Source organism: Ailuropoda melanoleuca, chromosome 1 (assembly GCF_002007445.2).
Source record: "Ailuropoda melanoleuca isolate Jingjing chromosome 1, ASM200744v2, whole genome shotgun sequence".
NCBI classification, from domain to species: domain Eukaryota; kingdom Metazoa; phylum Chordata; class Mammalia; order Carnivora; family Ursidae; genus Ailuropoda; species Ailuropoda melanoleuca.
Genome location: NC_048218.1, coordinates 205,334,590 through 205,348,294, shown reverse-complemented (window position 1 = coordinate 205,348,294; position 13,705 = coordinate 205,334,590). Strand labels below are relative to the sequence as shown.

The following is a 13,705-nucleotide window of genomic DNA, read 5'->3' as shown; positions in this document are numbered from 1 at the left end:
TAAACNAGAGCCATGAGAGCTCTGCTTAGTCTGACGCTGTCATCTGTACAGCCAAGTCAGATTCTCGTAATTTAAAAAAAAAAAAAAAAGTGCTAGAAGGGATCTGAACTAAGGTTAAAGAAATTTATTAAACTGTGGAGCCCCGAGTGGGAGGTGCCCAGCGTGGGACAGCCCCGTCAGCAAGCAGAAGAGGCTCAGCACCCCCGGCTCTCAACCGGCGGGGTCCCTGGGAAAGCCTGACACGCTCTGTGCCTGTCATCTCCTAACGTCACACAGGAGGCAGGACCACCCCAGCACATCTGGGAGGCACTTCCTGCTTGTCTGTCCCAGAACTTCTGAGAAAGCATCAAGCACCCTTCCTTAACATTTTGTCACCTCTCTCATTTGCCACAAAGGGCATGACCTTCTCTAAGAACGCCGCCTGTAAAAGCAGCTCACACACACGTGGGTACTCACAGTCCAGCGGTTCTGAATTCGTCAGGTGCTTTTTGAATTGCTCATTCAAATCTTTGCTCACGCCGATGTCTTGAAACATCCGCTGGAGTTTAGAGGTATATTCAAAACCACATGCTTGCTGAAATGAACCCAGATAACCGTCTTATTAATTTCTAAAGAAATGTTAAGTGTACACGAGGGAATGTGGTGGAAATCCTAGAGCTCTACGAAAACGACAACTAAAGCTGGTGACACTGGACCACATCTCATGTATCAGCATGTACGGATTCAAGTGACTACGCTATCCAAAATTACACTTCTGTAAGCAAGCTGTCAGTCTTTATTCACACAGTAACTTTCACTGGAGTGTCTCAGAGCAAGGATATCTAACAGAATACAAAGATGACACATTTTATGCCTCTTATCCATTGCTGTGGGATGAACTGTGTCCCCCCGGAACTCCTCCGCTGAAGCCTGACCCCCAAAGTGATGGTACTGGGAGGTAGGGTCCTGGGGAAATGACTGTTTAGAGGAAGTCATGAGGGCAGGGCAATCCTGATGGCATTAGCGCCCTTGTAAGAAGAGACTGGAGTCTGCTCTCCTCTCACCATGTGAGGACACAGAAAGGTGGCCGTCACCAGACTGGGAAGAGGCTCCTCACCCGAAAGTGAATCAGCCAGTACCTCGAACCTGGACTCCCAGCCCCCAGCACCGTGAGAACACACTTCTGTTGCTTAAGACCCCAGCCTGGGGAGTTTTGCTATGGCGGTCTGAGCAGAATGAGACAGCCACGTACCTATAATTTCGGGTCACAGTGAAACATGTCTAAGCCACGTAACAGCAAGCACGGAGACCCACACAGGCTCGGCCCAGAGGGGGCTGGTTCATGAGCTAACTGCTCCACCGTCCTCCTGCACTTACAACCGCAGACACTGAACTGACCCCAGGGCAAAACAAAACACCCACCACCCCCAAGCCCACCCAACGCAAGTGTGGGCTGAGCCCCGCGGGACGGTTCTGGCGCGTGCAGACACAGCGGAAGCCAAACGTGCGGAGCCGGCGATGCTCCGGTGGCGAGGGCGGCACAGCCTGGCCTGATGGGGCAGCAGGGCCCCCGAACTTGGTGTGGACGCGTCGACAAAGCCTGTGGGGCAGTGAGGGAGGCCTGACCGCTCACAGCCCCCGTCGTGGGGCAGCAGGGACCGTACTGCACAAGTCGTCATCTACGGACTATGGACACTGCCCGCTGACACCCTGCAAACACTAACATCTCTCATGGTGACTTAAAAACCACGTTTTCTGGGACATGACTACATTTACCTTTAATTTAGAGATCATGCTTGCTTCGGCGTCATCGCTGGCACTGTTCTGATGCACGAGTCTCTTGGCCAGCATCTTCGCGTAGAATTTCTGAAACACGTCTTTATCCTCTATGTACTTGAAGACCACCATCTGGCGAAGCCACCGAGACAGCACACTCAGTGCACTTACGACCCGCTGCCCCGAACACACGCCGGCAGCCGACCCACGTGCTTTGCCTGGTCTGTGTGCCAACGTGTGTAGTGGCCAAAAATACCACCCCCAGCCTTGAAATATTTTCATCAACCCCTTAAATCACATTAAGTTGGTCCAGACTTAGTGCTAATGAGAAAAGTACAAATGCTGAAATTAATGACTCCATTCAGGGAGTAAAACCATAGATTCAAAGTAAAATAAACGATCCTATTAACTGTCACATTTCAGATGCCCTATACAAATAACCTTAAAGCTTGCAGATCAACGGCTGGGGGAAGCCGGGGTGGGTAGCGCGAAGCGCCTTACCACTTGGTTAAGCGTGTCTTCTAGCTCTGCTTCTTCTGGGTTCTTGGAACTGAAATTAAAAAAAGAAAGAAAAAAAAGCATACTGTTTTCAAACAAATTGACAAACATTTAATCAGCAAGCACCACTGAGCCAAACTAACGTAAGAGAACGTGGTTTTGCACAACTGGACGATCAGTCCTCTTCAGATCAGTGCATGAAGAGGCAGGCAAACTTTTCTTACCTACGGCGACATGGCCACCTTCTACTGAAACTATCACAGAAGAATACATTTACGAAATAATTGTTTAGGATTTCCAAGATCAAATTCAACAGGAGATACTTATTAAAGTTCCCCCAAACAGTCACATTTTCCTTTCAGATAATCTATTTAAATACAAAATTATTAAATACAAAATTGGCAACTGCTTTCTACAAAAGGCTTTAACTTAACTTTGAAAAAACCAAAAAGGCATATAGTTTTTGAAAGGCCTAATCATTAAAGGTAATGAAAGGGTTTAGACCACTGAAGTGCTGCCTTCCTCTGTGGTTCTGTCTACGTAACAAAGGGCTGTCTGTAACAACTGATTCTTTCTCTTCTATGAACAAGTATGAACTGAAAGGGGATTGCAGGGTAAACAACACTTTTCAGGTTTTATGAGTCCCACACAGACAAGATCCCCATAAATTCGTATAAAATGAACCAGCCACCAAACAAGTTCTGGAAAGCTCTGGAAAGGTGCTTCTTCTTAAGAACAGCTGGCTCAGAAAATCTAGTCCTATTCTTCACACGGGTAGGCAGGGCGGTTTTTCTTTCTCTGGAAGAGTTTTACTTCTTAGCTCCATTCCCCTGCCCACCGCGTGCTCACTGAAGCAACGCTCCCCCAAGTGCCCGCCATTCTGTCTGCGTGAGCGGCCTTAACTAAGGAATAACAGAGCAAGAGACTTGACGAGGGCCCCTTGTGAAAAGGCAATGGATAAGAAGGATAAAAAGCATTCTGCCAAACAAACTGAAGGTCTACTAAAGCACATAATTAAAATATTGAAAATTTTCACAGAACCTAGCCTTAAAAAAAAAAGAAATCAGGTCAGAAGAGTGAAGTCCATTTTTATTCCGGGAAGGAATACGTGAACGGATCTGACTAGAATCACTGAAGTACAAACTGACCAGGCTTTGCAATAAATAGAAAACAACCCGCTAATACTCCATTCTCACTGGCCTTGAGAAAATGACTTTCTGGCAAAGTCAGAGAGTGAGCCAGTGACCTTATCAAACGTCTTTCCATGTCTGTCAGGAAGACCACATACAGTTCTGTTAATACAGTAAATTACATTAAATTTGCTACCGCTGGGCCATCCCCATACTCCTAAGAAACTACACTATGTTCTGGAAAGTTATTCTTTAGTTCCCTGATCAATTTAGCCTGCTAACATTTTACTTAGAATCTCCCCAACTCTATTCTAGGTGAGACTTGTTTGCAGTGTTTTTCTTGGCCCATGTAGGTATTTTAGTTTTTTTTCTGCAATGGGGTTACGCGAGCCTTTGAGAGCTGTTTATTCATCTCAAAATCAGGACAACATGGGGGCCTGAGAAAGGACCACGCTTGCTGATGGATCTCTGGAAAAGTGAAACAAGCCTTGAGCATTTGTGAACTGAGAGGAGCCATTAGAGAGAGAAGCTGAGAAAACCCAAACACACTCAAAACCTGGAACCCTAGGAGCACAATGCAGAGGAGAGGAGAGCGCCGCCAGAGACTGCGGGGCCTCCAGCGCTCCACGCCACACACCGAGGAGGGGAAGAGCAGGCGAGAAACACGATGGCTAAACTAGAAGGTGTACGAGGGGCGCCTGGCTGGCTCAGTTGGGGTAGTGTGGGGCTCGACCTTGGGTCGTGAATGCAAACCCACGCCGGGTGTAGAGATGACTTAAAAATAAACTTTAAAAGAATATATGAAGAATACAAAACAGCAGTGAAAACAAACTCATCAAGTGAAGTTCCAACCCATGGAACTTTATTTAGCTAAAGAGGTCATGATGCCTGGAATTCTCAAAGCCAATGGTAACATTAAAAAAAAACAAAACAACGAACTGGGCCTCAAACACGTAACATGAAGCACCTTTTAAGGAGACAAAGTTGTATTAGGTTTAAAATATTTTCTCAAAAGGTACAAAGATTACAACTTAATGTATGTGAAATGTAACGAAGCTGAATTCCTCATATATAAGCTAAGACTTTAAACAGGTTTACTAAGGAAAACACACAGTCACTAATACCTTTTCTTCAACAAGGAGTCGCAGTATCGAGCCAGCAACTCGGGGGATTTACTGGACGACTGGGCCATTTTGGTAACAGCGTTGTTGTTAATGAAACGACCACAGGCCTGCGGGCACACAAGACAGAGTCAGAGCAAACGCGGCCCACATGCGCCGCGGGACGGCCGCCACGCCCACACGCTCACCTTGTCGAGCGCGGCCACGAAACCAGCGTCGTTGTTGAATGCCGACATCACCAGGGCGTTGTATTTTTTATGAACATCCAACACTGTCTGTACATACATTTTGGGGTCCTCCATAGGGGAAAAACAGAAACAAAAGCTGGTTACTAGGGATTAAATGGTATATATTAATATGTCACTATAAAATATTCCAAAAGGTTGAGAAAGTTCTTCAAAGATGTTAAATAAGATCAAGAAATAGTTTTGGTGCCATCATCAAAACACATAGGACATTCTGCTTATAGACATATCAAAAGAAAATAGATTCTCCACGCTTGAAATTAAAGACTGATTTCCAGCCTGTATAAAACACAGTGATTCTCCAAATTATTTGAACATTCAAAAGATCACAGGAAACACAATTTTTCCAAGTGATAGTTTGCTTAGCTCATTTTTGCGGGTTGTTAAAAATTTAAATTCTGGACTTTGCTGGGAAAGCCCATCAGCCAGTAAGATCAGTAATCAGCTGGGTTTCTAGAACTTAGGTGGGCAGGTGGTGTAAGAATAGTGAAAGATTGGGGTGCCTGGGTGGCTCAGTCGGTTAAGCATCTGCCTTCAGCTCAGGTCATGATCCCGGGGTCCTGGGGTCGAGCCCCACATTTGGCTCTACTCTGCAGGGACTCTGTTTCTCCCTTTGCCTCTTCCTTCCCCTCGACTGTGTGTGCTCCCTTTCTCTAAATCTTAAGGAAAAAAAAAAAAAAAAGACAAGACGGAGAGGGTCTGGCTCGCACACCCGATCGCGGTGCAAGACTGGATGAAACAGGGCAGGGCCTGGGAGACAGGCAGAGCACTGGGGACTCGGCAGGGTGGGCAACTGGGAGCTCTGGACAAAGAAACAAAGTCAGGGGAATGAGATGCAAAGATCGGCCACAGGAGAGTCTCTGGCAATGATGCCCAAGGAAGACAGGAAGGATCGGAGAGCGGGGGTGCAAACGAGACAGGCCTGAGTGATAAAAACAGAGCAGCTAACGCTGGGGACTCACTAAGTCCCACACAAGGACTGTCACAAGCACACCATGAGGTTGCTGCTGTCCGGATTCCCGCTCTACGGGTGGAGAAACTGAGTCAGTTAGGATCTGGCGAAGGGTTTCAGTGACCGCAGTCAGGCTTGCCCCCAGGCTGCCTCACTCCCAAGCCAGCATCTCCTCCACAGCTCTGAGAAGGGAAAAGGTCTAGAGGACAGGACCCATCCACAGTGGTGGCAGTGTGAACAGATGTCACCTGCCAGAAGGATGCCAGCAGCCGGCCCCTTTATGTGTGGAAGGCCCGAGTGCCGGGGGTTTACATAGCTCCCAGTGTCTGCAAATTCCTGACAGATATGAATCCTTAGGGTTCAGGAATGAGAAACCAGAATTCCCCAAATTCTAATTATTCTGCATCTTGTAATATCGTTTTTAGATAATGAGCAAGCACTGAGATTGAATCGTTTTGCTGGGACAGGGTTATACTAAGTTTCAGAGGTTTTCTGTTAAAAAAATGTAATAAAAATGCTAAGTTTATTATGAGTACGTTGCACAAGATTATAATTTCAACAATATGTAAAGTGGTCTCTACCTGATACAGACATTTAATAAGGGAAGACGTTAAAAGGGAACACAAAATGTTTGCCAAATATAAATTGGAAGCTAATATCACATATATTTAATATCTAAAAATTATCTATCTTAAAATGTTAAAACACACAGTATTCACTACCCCATCAGATCATCTTGTTCTGTTTCATGACTATTCCAAACATAGAAAAATTTCTCCCATTTTGCACTGATTTTAAAAAAAAATATTTTAGCATTCTTTTTAAAAAGATTTTGAGAGAGAGAGAGAGCATGAGTAGTGGGAAGGGGCAGAAGAGGGAGAAGCAGACTCCCCACTGAGCAGGGAGCCTGATGTGGGGCTCGATCCCAGGACCCCGGGATCATGACCTGAGCCGAAGGCAGATGCTTAACCAGCTGAGCCACCCGGGTCACCCACTGCACTGATGCATCCAAAAGCTTATCTTCCAACTGGCATACATCTTATTTCATATAAATTCATTTCTTTTTTTAAACAATGAAAATAGTGACTGCTTGACTTAATTTGGGGTTTGCCACTGAAATTGATATTATTGTTTGTGCTAATTTGGGTTTTAGATTGCTTTCTGATTTCAAGTCAAATTATTTTACGACATTCACATTTTCTTGTCTTTGCATTTCTTCTGTTAAAAGTATTTACAAAGAATTCTAACCTATAGCGAGTATCCAAGCACGGGGAAAATGCCAGCAAACACCTTTGGGTAGTATTTCAATAAGGTCACATTCAAGGTTAAGGTCAACATTACAAAGAATCCCATGTCAAGAATGCCAGTTTAAGGACTGACTTTGCTTCCAACACACGGTACTTTTTTGGAATGCCACTCCAAGGATATACATGAAGTGTTATGTGCAAAAACACACCAACATGTATTTTATTTGTAAGAAGGAGGCCCTCGGCAGCACAGAGGACGCACCACGTTTGTAACCCGGCATCGAGAACGAGGAGACTGATCAGATGCCACCGTGTTTCCAGCACATGTGCTCCTCGTGGTTCTGGAGACTCTGCGTGTGAGCGCCCCTACCCTTTCCGTCACTGGGTTCTGCTGAACCAGGAATGTGTCTATGTTGACAATCATGCTTGCAGGAGAATTATGCTCTCCTCCGCTTTCATGATTTCTTGAACAATTTTTCTCAGACTCAGGATTTGGAAAAACATAAATGTCAAAGAAATGCCAGGAAGGAACTCCCCGTGGAAAGACCATCAGACAAATTTTCCCCAAGGGCACAGAAGTCTTCGGACTCTGATTCCAAGATTCTTTCTACTACAGGAGGAGACCCAGCCAGCAGTCTGGCTGATGAGAATGGAGGGTCGAAAGGACCCCATGAAGGGAAGTGTATGAAGCGTCAAACCTCGGAAACTCAAAGTGAGACTCTGAAGGCCTGAGAGAGAAGCCACTTAGGAACCTGGCAAGGGCAAAGATAGGAGCGCATGGGAATAACAGAGAAGAGGAGCTGTTTCAGAGGGCACCAGATCGCAGGGTTATAAAAGCAATAGAGGTAATGAATGAGAAAGGTGAGGTCGGCTAGAACCAAATACATGCTTTTCATGAAACGTGTCAATTTTTGGTGCTTAAGGAAATGAACAGAGTAGTTAACTGCTTTGATTCATGACCATCTGCTTATTCAATAGTACACGAGGGCTTTCTGCTAAGAAACACGACACCTGTCAGGGCTTGTCCCTGCGGGATGTCACCCATTCCTACATGATTTCACTTGTCTGTCCTATGCCAGTGATGGTCGCATTTATTTCTGGCCCAGACCAGACTTCCCCACTCAGCTCACACAACTTGCCCTTGGCTGTTGCACGGGATTCCCAAACTGTTCATCAGAGCCGTCCTGGTCTCCTCCCTGAACCTGCCTCTCTTCCAGAACCCTCTCTTTCTACTTCCTTTCAGGGTTTTTTTGTAGAAAGATTCAGATCTCTGCAAAATCACAAAGAATGGTAACATCCACTCCATGAACCCATCATCCAGGATCAACAATGATCGAGTACGAACACCTGCCCCTCACACAGTCTAAGAACCGGATTCCTTCTTCTCCCTACCGCCAACCTAACCAACCCATGCTGTCTTCAGTCTGGCCACCAAAACAGACCTCACCGTGCACTCACGCTCTTCTTACTTTGCATCTATTTTCTACATGGTACAGATGGTTTAAAAAATAAAAATCTGATTTCATCAACTTCATGTTTCTTACAACCATCACCTGGTTTCCTCTTGCCCTTAGGACTAAGGCACTATCATTAACGTGGCTTTCGGGATCGACTGGCCTGGCCAGCCGGCGTCAACCCATCAGTTTCAGTCTGTGCCACTTCCCCTCAAGCCACACCAGACTTCTCGCTTCTTAAAACAGGTCGTGTTTACATCCACTGAGGGGCTTCGCTCTGTCTAGGACCCCCTGTCTCGTTAGCTTCAGCTCTTCCACTGGTCTCAAAGACCTTCTCAGAGCAGCTCACTGAACTGGCAGGACGAGGCGGGCCTCCTGTTACAGACAACGCCCAAACCCCCACTGGAAGGCGAATCGCACTTGTGAGTCGTCGTTACTGGCAGCCTCTCCTGCCAGGCACGAGCCCCGAGGAGTCTGGCAGGGCCGCGTCTAGCTTGCTTATAAGCACACAGTGTCGTGGCTTTCACCGTTTCTTAGATGGCTAAATCAGAAACACTGATAATCATGACTGAAATACTGCCTTTTTAGAAGATTTTATTTTTTTTATTTATTCGACAGAGATAGAGACAGCCAGTGAGAGAGGGAACACAAGCAGGGGGAGTGGGAGAGGAAGAAACAGGCTCATAGTGGAGGAGCCTGATGTGGGGCTCGATCCCAGAACGCCGGGATCACGCCCTGAGCCGAAGGCAGACGCTTAATGACTGCGCCACCCAGGTGCCCCTGAAATACTGCCTTTTATTCCATACATTTCCACTAAAAATTTTAAAATAATTTTAAGGACCAATTTCACAAAAAGGAAAAAAAAAAGTACTTAGGAGCCTCACAGAACTTCCATCTCATCTCATCCTCTCTTCCTCAAAACCGTTCAGCACACGTGACACATGCAGAGGTCTGAGCACTGCCTCATGGGAGCTGGCATACATGAGACAGGACTTCTCAGGGTTACCTTGGTCCTGTAGCGCTGCCCAAAGACGGACACGGGGTGCGACAGGCTCGAGGGGCCATGCTCACCGTTTCACGCATGTACGCGGGGGTTCTCCAGGCCAGCAGTGGGTGCGACCGTCCTCGGAAACGTGCCCTCGCCTAGAGCCACCTCCGAGCACACGTGGCCCCCACGCCTCACATCCATCAGGGACGACGGCAGTGGCTCCGTCACAGGAGCTCTGAGAGCCTTGTGAAGACGGCCTGTCGCCGCCACACAGCACGCACAGGACACGCGGGGGGCCCTGCTGGACACTGGCCACAACCTTACCTTGAGGTCATTTTTCTTTGAGAAGAAGGAGCAGCGAAGTCTCGAGTAATAAAAACACACCATGCAGTTATGTGGGGCAGAGTAATTCTTCCCCATCAGCACTAGCACGTGGTCCCTGGGGCAGCCTTCTCTCAACACGCAACAGAGAGAAGCGGAAGTTTCAGGACAGGAACAATCACAAACCACCAACTACAGAGAAAAGCAGGGGACGGGCTGTGGGCACCTAGATCAGCCGCTCTGGCAGGTGCCGGTGGCAAGGTGTACCGTCAACCTGGCTCTCCCCCCGCCGCAGGCTCCGGAGGTGCTGCGCGCACTCGGGAAGTAAAATTAATTTTTGTAGTAAAAAACAGGCAAAACCCAAGCCAAACAAAACCACAAGAACACTGGAGACAACAGCACAGAAAGGCCTCACGCACCATCCAGTGATGTGACAGTCTCGCCTTTTCTTACTGCGTTTTTTCTATTCCACCATCTCACCTCCTCTGATAAAGCAGAAATCGCCAGTTTCTCTGAGTGTGGTTTCAAGAGGAAAATGCCGAGACAGAAACCCCACCAACGTAGCCAGTGCTGTGTATTCTCATCACTACAACCTCTGGCCGCGGGCTGCTTTTGCTTCAATCGTATGTATTTACCTTGTAAACTTGGCTCTGAGTCTCAGACCATAAATAGCCAATCTTTAATCGTTACCTTTGGGTTTGATGAACTTCTACAAATTCCTGGTCGCAGTTACGTGCCCCAGTGGGCTTCCATCACTGACCCCAGCCCCTGCTCTGACTCATGCCTGCCCTTGCCTTCGCTCGGAGGGGAGGCTGGAGTCCCTGCCTGCGGCCCCTCCGTTCTACTGGTCAGTACTGAGGCTCCAAGGTGACTCGAGTCAGGCACAGAGTGAAGACAGGTGACAATACTCAATTTTGAAAGTGGAACTAAGTTGGACTTGACTGGAAAAAATGTGACTCCTCTAAGATGTTGCAGAAAGTAATTATCACATTGGTTCAGAAACAGAAGCAACACACCTAGGAGGTAGTGGTGGGGGCGCGGGGGTAGGCGGTGAGAGCTCACAGGTGGCCTCGAATCCGCCTGAAGCCAACCAGGGGCATCAGGACTTAAAAATACACAGCAAAGACAAAACCAAAATGTAGCTGGATGTGGGATACAAACTCAGATGTGGATCGCGAGAGGCTTCCGTAACTGGGCTGCCTGCGCAAGATGACAGCTGAGCCCACAGCTGGAAGCAAGACGGGTATATCCCAGAGAGAAAAATTAAAGAGTGAGCCTTCTCACAGCCTGCTTATCCTAAACTGAAAATGAACACCTGTGTAATTTCTCTTTTAAAGAAAATGGCAATTCTTTTCAGCCCATGGCAAGACAGAAAATAGGTTCACGAATTCAGCTGTAGGGTTTCTGAACCACTTTCCATTATCAGCATGTATCAGTTCTTTGTGTAATTAAATTTGTCAGTTTGACTCACTGTATGAAACTGCCTCCTTCTGTTCTAAAATAGCTCCTTGACCCCCCCTTCCTCTCCCACACCTACTACATCAGAGCTTTTTAAAAAATGTTTTATTATGGAAAAAATTCAAACCTCATCAAAATAAGAAAGAATAGTAAAAGCAGCCCCCATAATCCATCACTCGCCTTTAAGGGACAGCCCAGGATTCTCTCACTCTGCCCTCCTCCTACCTAAGATTTTAGGGATGTGTATTCCCACCCTTCTGGCCAAACAAAGCAGGCTGGACTCCAAATGTAAGGTTCCTTGGCCAATTTTATCGCTGTGTGTGTAATTTTCTTCTATTACCAGCATCCGCACAATGGCTGAGTCAGGACCAAGTCATTGAAACATTTTAGTCCGCAAGATAAAGGAGATCTTGGCCGTGTGAAGGAAACCTACACCTGTCAGGGGCACCTGCACCGCGTTCCTCTGTTCATCCTGGTGCAAGTTCATACAAACAACTGGGTTCCTGTAATTATTTCTAACCCAACTTCTCAATCCCAAAACAAGGCTTTTTCCTAATTCTGGAAGGGTCCTAGATTTGTTACCCCTTCCTTAGTCTTACGCTGAAAAATATGCTGCCAGAGCTTTCTGATTTCATTTCTGCCTATGTAATTCTCCATTTCAAGCACTTCCTTTTATAAGCACTGTCATTCCTGGAGCCAGAGCCCCGGGCAGCTCCTGAAAACGCCTCCTCGTTTCAAGTAGACAATCTCTCTCTACGCTGCAAATAAACTTTCACTGAGTTCACTCCCCAATCCATCTCCGCAGCCCGACACCCCCACTGTTAGACCCACGGCCCTGCTGGACATCAAGGGATCTACAAGCCCACTCTTGCCGATTACACTTCAGTCCCAGTTAGACTGGCGTTACTAAATCAAGATATGGTTTCAGAGACGACTCTGTGCTTATCTGTCACCATTTCTGCCCTAAAGACAGACAGTGATGAAATATTCTCTTCTAATCTATGTGAAGCCCCCTTTGCAGGGAAGTACAACAGCACCCAGACTGCTACGAAATCATATGCTAATTAAAAATTCAACATGGAACCCACTGCATCATCAAGCATTCATTAGCAAGTACTTACACATCTGTATTGACTCTTCCTGAACTTTATTTTGGTATTTTGCTATAAGCTACCATCAAGGGAAATTATAAAGGCATCCAAGGACTTGGTATCACATTTACTAGTGTATGTAGTGTTGATGACTGTCCAGGTTACTGGTGTTTTCTTTAGGATGGACCACTGGGGAGAGTATTCTCAGTTCCGCGTGCCAATAAAGTCATTCTTCTGAGTTACAGGCTTATTCTTTATGATCCCTGGGAGTCCAGGAGCTGACTGTACTTCACAGTCCTGACTGCCTTTACTGGTAAGCTCTCCATACTGATGGCAAAGAACTGGAGGCGCGTTTGTGACCATCTCTAACCAGGTTACTAGACTCCACTGCATGCAATCTGAGCATTATCTATCTCAACACTTGGCTTCGTTTGTGTTTGTTCTCCTTATTCTGCTACTCTGTATCTCTTACATGCTGTTGTCTTTTATGCATTGTGTAAGCAGCCTTGAATCCTGCTGGCAACAGTGAGGAGTACAGTCAAAACGTTAAGTAGGCTGACACTCTATTCTGCACAAGGCAGTGGGCTAAATGCTGAAGATATGAAGATGGATAAAGCCATTCCTATAAAAGACATTTGCACAGAGACCTCAAATGTAAAGCAGTGTGAGTGTCATATAAATAGTCCAACGTGCTACGACTTCACGGAGGTGATGGGGAAAGGCTTGTGGAAGAAATGGCATCTGAGCTGGGTTTTGAAAGATAAATAGGTGTTTACCACATAGGAAAAGAAAGGGACATATGTCTAAGAGAGAAGTAGGAAGGTACAACAACAAGGCATAGTCACGGAAAGGTGAGCAGGTGATGGATACAATGAGGATACAGAGAAACGGGGGATAAAACTGGAAAGGGGATTCTGGCCACGTGGCTGCTGACTCTTCCCCTTTACCATCATTATTATGGCATCCTTATCAAGGGATACTTGGTACACAAGACTCCAGCACTAAAACCACAAAGAGTACAAACTGTAACGAGGTGCCAGCCACACGCTCCAGGGATTACAGTCAACGGCAGTGACAGGAAACACAGAGGTGACCCACAGCTACAGAGGGGCACAGCAGAGACTTTACTAAAAGGCACAGAGGTACAGGATGGGGGGACAGTCACTTAGGGCTTGAAGAGAGAGTGGAGAGCTCTTTTTAGAAAGGAGGATCTGAGCTGGCCTTCAAAGCAGGACAAAGCAAGCAGAAAACAGGGAGGAGTGTGTTACGGGCAGAGAGGAGATTCTGAGTGTAAGTAAGGAAGTGATCTGGCAGGAAAGAAAGTTCATGAGAATGTGAGTAAATCAGAAGAGGATTCTGATTTAACATAATATTGTAGATTTAATATACTATCATAGAGAAGAGATTTTTGGTTTTTTTTAAAATATTTTATTTATTTGTCAGAG

General features: G+C 46.4%; 1 protein-coding gene across 2 annotated transcripts in view; it reads right to left on the bottom strand.

The window, feature by feature from the left end:
• CUL1 (cullin 1) overlaps positions 1–13,705 on the bottom strand; it is a 66,156-nt gene that overhangs the window by 9,123 nt on the left and 43,328 nt on the right. For both annotated transcript variants that reach the window (XM_034638972.1, XM_002923770.4), the window contains exons 9-13: positions 4,693–4,800; positions 4,508–4,614; positions 2,257–2,305; positions 1,756–1,887; positions 457–574 (exon numbers count right to left, since the gene is read on the bottom strand). In XM_034638972.1, the coding sequence (XP_034494863.1) occupies positions 457–574; positions 1,756–1,887; positions 2,257–2,305; positions 4,508–4,614; positions 4,693–4,800 (514 nt within the window). The remainder of the gene's footprint in view (positions 1–456; positions 575–1,755; positions 1,888–2,256; positions 2,306–4,507; positions 4,615–4,692; positions 4,801–13,705) is intronic.